The sequence below is a fragment of the Dipodomys ordii genome, unplaced genomic scaffold (assembly GCF_000151885.1).
Source record: "Dipodomys ordii isolate 6190 unplaced genomic scaffold, Dord_2.0 Scaffold181, whole genome shotgun sequence".
Taxonomy (NCBI): Eukaryota; Metazoa; Chordata; class Mammalia; order Rodentia; family Heteromyidae; genus Dipodomys; species Dipodomys ordii.
The window spans coordinates 143,387-151,987 of NW_012267397.1; the positions used below are offsets into that span (position 1 = coordinate 143,387).

Here is an 8,601-nt window from a genome sequence, read left to right on the forward strand (position 1 = left end):
CTTTCCTTTTCCTTTTTTGGTGCCAGTACTGGGGCTTGAACTCAAGGCGTGGGCATTGTCCCTCAGTTTTTCATTGAAGGCAGGTGCTCTACCACTCAAGCCACACTTCTCTTTCTACTCCCAGCTTTTTGGTGGTTAATTGGAGATGAGTCCCACAAACTTTCCTGCCTCAGCTGGTTTAGAACCATGATCCTTGGATCTCAGCTTTATGGATTATAGGTGTGAGCCACTGGCACCTGGCTCCTACTTCACCTTTTTTTTTTTTGGGTCCGGTCATGGGGCCTGAACTCTGGGCCTGGGCACTGTCCCTCAGCTCTTCAGCTCAAAGCTAGCGCTCTACCACTTGAGCCACAGTGCCACTTCCAGCTTTTTTCTTTTTGCTTATGTAGTGCTGAGGAATCGAACCCAGGGCCTTGAGTATGCAAGGCAAGTGAGCCACCTTCCCAGCCCCCTACTTCACCTTTTGACCACAAAGAAGTCCTGCTTCAAACTCAGAACTTTGGGCAAAAAAAAAAGAAGAAGAAGAACAACTTTGGGTAGCAAAGAAAAAAAAAAAAGAGAAGAAAAAGGAATACTTTTTTTCTCATTATTTTTCCTTTATGCAAAGTCCATCACTTACCCGAAAGGACCCCTCTTTATTAAAGGGAAGATGGTTTTGTGACATGACAGTACATGCTCTAACATGTTGTCTACTTCCCTTGAGAACTGTCAACACGTAAGCTTCCTTCTGACCCTCAAGGACCTCTGGGATTCCTCTCAAGCTTTGGCCCTGCTAAACCACTGAGCAATTCCTGGGAGTTGGCTGTTCTCCTACTCCCCACCCCCATGTCAGTATTAAGGAGCACTGGATTAAGTGTCATATCTCACCATCACAGGCTGGTGAATTCAGGTCCTGCAAAAAGGCCAATCTTTGTGAGCAATAAGGAGTCAAATGGTTCAGAAGGGCATAGACAGAAACAAATGTAAACACTGCAATACTCACCCTGGAAAATTCTAAACATGTATGGAACCCCCTAGAAATATGCATGTTTTCTGAACCAGCACCCTCACTTCCAGAGAATGGAAAATAAATATATTGTTGATTTACGATTAAATTTACACACAGAAAAAAAGCTCTGAATGGACTCGGAATGTGGCTTACTGGTAGAGGGCTTGCCTAGCATGTACAAAGCCCTGGGTTTGATTCCTCAGTACCACATAAACAGAAAAGGCTGGAAGTGGAACTGTGGCTCAAGTGGTAGAGAGCTAGCCATGAGCAAAAGAAGCTCAGGGACAGTGCCCTGGGCCCTGAGTAAAAGCCCCAGGACTGGCCAAAAAAAGGTGTGAATAACTCAAATGCTCTTCAAGGGAAGGGGTGAGATAAATGCAATATACCCTTAGGATGGAATACTATTCAGTTATTAACATTAATGATATAAAACTGACAGAGAATGGTAGTACAGAATATTGGGTTCTGAAAGCAAGTAATGAAGTAGGTTATATGGTCCTGTTTTCATTTTTAAAATATATATCTATATAAAGGAACAAAAAGGTCAAGAGGTACCATTATACTAAATCATTAAAAGGGATTATTTCAGGACATTGGAATTATGAGTGATTTAAATTTCTTGTGAGTTTATTTTCTACATTTACATGCTATGTGAAATGTTAGTATGTCTAGTGTGTACCTCTCTAAACAGAACAGTACAGAACTATCAAAGCCAGGTAGACAAGGTATCTTCAACCCCACACATAGAAATGTAGTAGACTGTGTGTTCCAGCATGTTCCAGCACTGGTAGCTACATGGCTTGAAGAGTCTTCCAAGGTTCTCTGAATGCATGGCGAGTCTTCCTCCTAGAGGATCTGACCACCTTCTTAGTTTGGGTTAAGAGCTGACAGATGTCCAGCAGCAGCAGGAGCCCCAGACAAACAATGGCTGGGATGCAGGTGCTCAGTGATTCTTTCAGAGATGCCAAAGTGAAGATTGCCCCTGGAATGCAAGGTGAGGTCCCTGAGGGGCACCCAGGAGATTCCATCTTGGGCTGACTGCCCCAGTCCCACTCCTTCCATTAAGCACCCTGCCCCACAAATCAGCTGCACTCCTGTCTGGCCTCCCCAAAGAAAGTAGGACTGAGTATCAGAAGTATCTTACAAGTGACAAGAAAGAAACAGAAACATTCCAGTCAAACAGTAGGGGCTGAGGTGAGTGGGTGAAGATTTGGGAACAAATTCTCTCCAACTCTTCTCCTTTCTTAATCTTACATCATACTGGCAGAAGCAGGCAGAGGAACTGGTGGTGGAAGAGTGGCAAAGATCTGAAAAAGGAAGAAAGTTCTAGAAATGGAAAAAACATCAGAGAAGAGACAAGGCTGTAGTTGTGGCAATAATAATGGTGTTTACCTGTAATTCTAGCTACTCGGGAGGCTAAGATCTAAGGATCATTGTTTGAAGCCAGCCCAGGCAAGGAAGTCCCTGAGACTCTTCTCTCAAATTACCGCCCCCCGCCCACAAACAAGCAAAAACCTGGAAGAGCTGTGACTCAAATTAGCCTTGAGTGAAAAAGCTAAGGGATGGTGCCTCCGCTATGAGTTCAAGCCCCAATAATGGCACATACATACAAAAAAAATGATGACCCATGTCTGTCTTTTTTTGTTATTTGGTTAGTCATGGGCCTGGGCACTGTCCTTCAGCTCTTCAGCTCAAGGCTAGCGCTCTACCACTTGAGCCACAGTGCCACTTCTGGCTTTTTCTGCTTATGTGGTGCTGAGGAATCGAACCCAGGACCTCATGCAAGGCAAGCAATCTACCACTGAGCCACCTTCCCAGCCCCCATGTCTGGCCTTTTAAGCCATAGCTGTTTTGTGGATCTCCAGTTCTGTGGGCAAAGCTTCTAGCAGAAGCCCTTCTAGAGAAGCTCTGTGCCCCCTGCTTTTCTGCTCACTACTCCTAACTGCCAGGTGTGTAAGTCAAGTGGCAGCTGCTGCTCCTCCCAAAAGTGAGCTTGTGGCAGAACAAGTAGGGGCTTGGTGGTTACAAAACATCCTCACAATAGAATATTATACAGCCATAGAAGTGATATGGGAGAAAATCAATTTAACCTGAGTCAGTGCAGGACATTAAATTCCCAAAGTACCTGCCCTAGTCTTGAAGCTCACAGAAGATGCAGCTGAGCAGGAAGTGTACCAAGACTCAGAGAAAAGGGAGACAGCCAGATCTTTCCATCATCTTCCCCCACCCCAGAAGACCCTAATTCCCAAGGCTAATTGGCTCCCTTACCCATCATGAGCAGTGTCAAGAGCAAGTTACTGATCTCTTGCAGCATCGGTGGGCCCAGGATCAGCAGCAACCCAGCCAGAAGTTCCAGCCAGCCCACCGCTGTTTGATAGTTCATGGGATCTGGCTGGTAGCCGAACAACTTCAACGGAAACACATCAGTGAACTGCACAAACAGGGCTTTCTAGGGGAATGGTGGAGAATGCCAATCAGCAACACTGACCAAGGACAAGTTGCCCTGAGTCAACAGGAGCTGAGGCCTGATTCCTCCAACAAAATATGCCTCTAAGATTAGGTCAAGGCCTGAGGTGAGCCTGGAGAAAAAAAGGTTCCCTTCTGGGGCTGAGCTTTGGAATCAGGAAACAGTGTACAGGACTTGGGGTGGTGCAGAGATGGCCTGATTTTCTCGCAAGACCTCTCCAAGTCCCAGGAGGAGGGAGCCAGGCTTGAGCTGTCCCATCTCCGGCCAAGGCTTTGAGAACTCCAGATTTTTCTTTTCCTTTGGACCATGCCTGCTTCCTTCTTCAGGATGCTATGAAGGGACTATTTAGAGGTGGCACAGAAGAAGAGAGGGGCAGAGAGGAGGCTGGAGGGTGACTTCTAGGCCTCTCTTTCAGGTTCCTGAATTAGGAGGACTTGGTTTGGGTGCTGTTTCTGGACTAGATGTGAAACTTTTGTCAAATTATGCATCACCCTCAGACTTGTTCCTACCCTCGCCCCCCCCTCCCTGTCCCCCCTCCCTGCCCCATCCCCACCGTGGGGGTTACAAACCAGGCCTTACCAGGCTCCCAAGGACCAGGAAGTGGGGCATTCGGTCACTCCCTCCGTTCCTCCCCCCCACCCCCCAAGATCCCTTGGACTCTTAATTTGCCCGGGGATTGCATTCTCGACCAGGGGTGGAGGTTCGATGTCCTCCACCTGGGAGAGCAGCAGAGACCTCGAGGATTCCCCGCCACCCCCCTCCCCCGCACCCCCAAGGAAGGTCCCAGCCCCAGCGCGGTCGGACCCCGCAGGGAACTAGACGGGGCGGCCAGGCCGAGTGCACGCCTCCAGGTCCCTTCCCGCCCCGCCGCGCCGCGCCGCTCACCATCTGCTCCGACACCGGAGAAGAGAGCTGCGAGAGCTTGGCCGCTCCGGTGAGCGCGAAGAAGCCGCCCAGCAAGAAGCGCAGAGCGGCGAGCGCGCGCGCCATGGCCGCGCCTGCCCCGGGCCCAGCGCTCGGCCGCCCCGGGCTGCCCGCGAGCCGCCCCGCCCCGCCCCGCCCCGCGTGGTTTGTCTTTTTGCTCGGCCGGAAGGCCGCACCACCCGCTCCCGCCCCTCGCCTCGCCCCGCGGGCCGGGATCGCCACGGTCTGCGCCAGCGCCCAGCACTCGGGACGGGGACAGGGACGCGACCTACCGGATCTGATAGTCAGGCCCTTGGACTTCGGGCTGAGCCTCGACCTCCCCGCCAGTAAACGTGGCTACAGAACAGCCAGGCTCCGGCTTACCGGTCCCGCCCAGGCCTCTCTAGCTGCCGGCCACCCAAGCCAGACCCAGGGTCTGCATCCCTGGAGGCGCTGGTGACGGCCACTGCAATGGCTCAGGAAGTGCTCGGCGCTGGTGGCTCACGGCTGTAATCCTACTAAGGACGCTGAGACCTGAGGATCATGGTTCGAGGCCGGCTTGGATAGACCCCCCCACCCCACCCCCCGCTCCCCGCAGTGAGACTCCTATCTCCAATTAACCACTCAAAAACCGAACCTGGTACTGTGGCTCAAAGTAGTAGAGCGCCAGCCTTGAGCGAAAGAGCTGAGGGACAGCGCCCAGGCCCTGAGTTCAGGAGTTTGTAAATTAGTACACGGTACAATCACTAGTCATAACCAACAATTACAGTACATCCCCCTACCCCTAACTGCTCTAGCTCGAGTTAAAACATGGAAGACGTCTGAGAATCTAGAAATTTGAAGCTATGGAAATTGGCTTCAGCCAACCAAGTCTGGCCCGTTCATCAGTGGTGGAAAGCTGTGAACTTTGGGCCAAATCAGCCAGCTGACGGTGCTGCCCCCATATTTTTTAAATGGAAAGTGCCTAAAAGCTTTCGTGACATATGAAAAGCATCTGAAATTCCTCTCAGTATTTATATACAAGCTACACTTGTATATTATGTATAGATGTTTTTGTACTGCAAGTGCAGAGTAGTGGCCACAATAGGGGGAGGGGAAATAAGGGCTGGGAAGGTGGCTTAGTGGTAGAGTGCTTGCCTTGCATGAATGAAGCCTGGATTCGATCAGTACCACATAAGCAGAAAAAGCTGGAAGTGGTGCTATGGCTCAAGTGGTAGAGCGCTAGCCTTGAGCTGAAGAGCTGAGGGTCAGCGCAGTGCGCAGGCCCAGAGTTCAGACCCCAGGACCAAGAAAAAACAAAACAAGTCTAAAATATTTACTATGTGGTCCTTTACGAAAAATTTTTGCCAAGTCCTAGTCTAGCAGGTCTTCCTGGAAAGTCTCAAACATTTATGCTGTTTCCATCTGTGGGATGTCAGGGACTGGCTAGAGAATGAAATTCCCCTTCCCTCCTTGTGTGTGCCTGAAATGGGATTTGAACTCAGGGCCCGGTTGTTTGCTATCCCTTGGCTTTTTCACCCAAGGCTGGAGTTTTACCACTTAAGCCACACTGCCACTTCCAGCTTTTATTTATTTTACTGGGTAATTAGAGATAATCTCATAAGACTTTTCTGCCTAGGCTGTCTTTGAACTGGGATCTCCTAATCCCAGCCTCCTGAGTAGCTAGGATTACAGACATGAGCCACCTGTGTCCAGCTTCCTATGTACTTTCTAAATGTACTGTTTAAACATCCAGAGGCTGGGAAGGTGGCTTAGTGGTAGAGTGCTTGCCTTGCATGCATGAGGCCCTAAGTTCGATTCCTCAGTACCACATAAGCAAAAAAGCCAGAAGTGTTGCTGTGGCTCAAATAGTAGAGTGCTAGCCTTCAGCTGAAGAGCTGAGGAACAGTGCCCAGGCCGAGTTCAGGCCCCACAACTGACCGAAAGAAAAAAAATCCAGGTAGGGCTATTACAAATTAGGTCTTTAATTACCTTCAATCTTGGTCATCAACCCAAGTTTATTAGCTAATATTAGCTAAATTTTCTACCTTGTATTAAAATTATACATAATTATGTATAAATGTACAATTACCAAGTCTCTCCACAAAGAAAAATTATTAAAGACTTTAATTATTGAAAACACAAATCCACACTAGGAAATTATATTGTAGGATACTTATACAAAATTTCACACAAAATTATAGACTCTAATGATAAGCAATATGCAGGTTGCTATTCTTTCTCCTTCACTAACTTTTCTACTCTTGGAATTAAGGATGTGACTGCCAGTCGTAGAGCAGGGCCAGAAATCAACAAGCTTCTCTGTTTTGACTCAGCCAAAGCTGAAAAGGCAGCATCACACAAGTAAACAGTAGAAAAGGGCAATAAAAATTTCATTGCCTTTTCATGGAGTTCTGGATAATCTGCCTTTGCATTTATCCAAAACTGAGTTACAGACACTGATTTAAATACTGATTGCAATCCTAAATCTGAAGATAACTTTGTCAGTTCTTCTTCTTCCACAACAGTAAAATTATTATTTTGGTGATTCATAAAAGGATTAACTATCCACAAATTTCCTGAACGCAAGTCTCTTTCTGGTGGGTAACAGTCATGGAACAGTTGAGAAAGTCCTTGCAGATGCTCAAAAATGACGCTTGTAATGCTTTTCACATTTAAGTCTGTTGATTTCACAAACTCAGATAATGAAGGAAGCATGTCATAATCACTCTCCTGTGTGTACTTCAAGCACAATTTTAACTTTTCCTTAAATATGTCCATTTTGTTATACAAACTGAAGAAAGTCGTCATGCTTCCTTGGAGACCTGAATGTAATTCGTTTATAAGCGAAAATATATCTGCTAAATAGGCCAACTTTGCAACCCATTCCTCATCATGAAAATAAGAAGCCAAATCTGAATGTTTCTGATTTAAAAATATTTCAACTTCATTTCGCAATTCAAACAATCTCGTTAAAACTCTCCCTCTTGATATCTGACGAACCTCAGCATGAAGTGGTAGATTCACATGCTCAGACCCTGGCTCTTCACACAATATCGTTAACATTCGTGAGTTTGATGCATTGCTTTTTATGAAACTTAAAATTTGTGCTGACTGTAAAAGAATTTCTTGTAAGCATGCAGATACCGTTGCAGCTGTCAGATGTTCCCGGTGAATAAAACAATGTGTGAATGCCATTGTATTCATGGCCACTTCCTCAATTTTTGACCTTAAACCAGAATACCTGCCAGTCATGCTGGTAGCTCCATCAGTACAGAGACCAACACAATGTTTCCAACTCAGGGATTTGCTATCAATGTATTTATTTATTACTTCAAAGATCTTAGTACCAGAGACTGGAGAAGGCATTTCAATGCAAAATAATAATTCTTCTTTTACATCACTACAATCATAGTCAATGAAACGAATATAGCACAAGAGAAGGGTGACGTCTGAGATTTCGGATGACTCATCTATCTGAAGGGCAAACCACTTCGACTCTCTGACCTTCTGAATCAGCTGATCTTCAACATCTGCAGAGAGCTCTTCAATCCTATAGCCAATTGTATTATTAGAAAGAGGAATGGTTTTCATTTTGTCTCCTGCACTTGAACCCAAAACTTCTGAACACATTTCTACTAAATATGGTTTAATTAATTCTTCAGCGATGGAGAATGGCTTCTTGCTGGCAGCAATTTGGAAAGCAATTAAATAAGAAGCTTTCACAAGTGACTTTTCAACTAGTAAACATTTTTTTAAAGAACTGTTTTGACGTTCCATTTCAAGAAATTTTTGTTCAAAAAAATCTATTGGTTTGTTTTCCAATTCTGAATGTTTTGTCTTCAAGTGATGAGAAAGGCTTGCTGGCCTCATGCTTTCACTGGGTAAAATCTCTCCACAAATGACACACTGTGGCCTTGGTGAACTCTCTTTTGATCCAGGACAGATGATAAAACCGACTTTTAAATATTCTGCATCATAAGTCTGGAAAAACCCTATTCTATTTTTCTTTGCAGGTGGAGAATCGGGTTGTGCATCATTTCTCTCATTAGGCATAGGTAAATCTGAAGGAAACATGTGAATCACTGTTATGTTCAAGAACAAGTGAGCAATGTTTTTCTGTTTTTCACACACACATTTACAATTTACATTGTGCTACTATCTGTATTTTCAAAGAACACACTACTCAAGAGGCGGAAATAAAGATTCATGTTCTGAGGTTAGCCCAGGAAAAATTAACTCAAGATCTTTTTTCTTTTTTTTT

The 8,601-nt window shown here is 45.9% G+C and overlaps 2 protein-coding genes across 4 annotated transcripts in view; both read right to left on the bottom strand.

The window, feature by feature from the left end:
• Positions 1 to 1,594: 1,594 nt before the first annotated feature.
• Zmym6nb (ZMYM6 neighbor) lies at positions 1,595 to 4,471 on the bottom strand. 3 transcript variants are annotated; one of them, XM_013034060.1, is made up of 4 exons: positions 4,341 to 4,471; positions 3,257 to 3,437; positions 2,243 to 2,295; positions 1,880 to 1,970 (listed from the first exon to the last, which is right to left on the bottom strand). In XM_013034060.1, the coding sequence occupies exons 1-4, from the start codon at positions 4,443 to 4,445 to the stop codon at positions 1,944 to 1,946; spliced, it is 366 nt and encodes a 121-aa protein (XP_012889514.1). In that variant the 5' UTR covers positions 4,446 to 4,471; the 3' UTR covers positions 1,880 to 1,943. The 3 variants fall into 3 exon arrangements, with proteins under 3 accessions (XP_012889512.1, XP_012889514.1, XP_012889513.1); XM_013034059.1 differs by lacking the exon at positions 1,880 to 1,970 and adding an exon at positions 1,977 to 2,177 and having other exon boundaries at positions 2,220 to 2,295; XM_013034058.1 differs by lacking the exon at positions 2,243 to 2,295 and having other exon boundaries at positions 1,595 to 1,970.
• Positions 4,472 to 6,449: 1,978 nt separating this feature from the next.
• Zmym6 (zinc finger, MYM-type 6) overlaps positions 6,450 to 8,601 on the bottom strand; it is a 41,381-nt gene continuing 39,229 nt past the window's right edge. Inside the window, exon 17 of the mRNA XM_013034048.1 lies at positions 6,450 to 8,401. Within this exon, the coding sequence (XP_012889502.1) occupies positions 6,570 to 8,401 (1,832 nt within the window). The 3' untranslated portion in view covers positions 6,450 to 6,569. The remainder of the gene's footprint in view (positions 8,402 to 8,601) is intronic.

Bases quoted from the DNA above. Each gene is read 5' to 3' on its own strand.
- Zmym6nb (XM_013034058.1), bottom strand. From the start codon at position 4,445: ATGGCGCGCGCGCTCGCCGCTCTGCGCTTCTTGCTGGGCGGCTTCTTC. The intron at 3,438-4,340 runs GTGAGCGGCGCG...CCATTCCCCTAG, and splicing joins CTCCGGTGTCGGAGCAGATG to AAAGCCCTGTTTGTGCAGTT. The intron at 1,971-3,256 runs GTAAGGGAGCCA...CTTGCATTCCAG, and splicing joins CTTGACACTGCTCATGATGG to GGGCAATCTTCACTTTGGCA.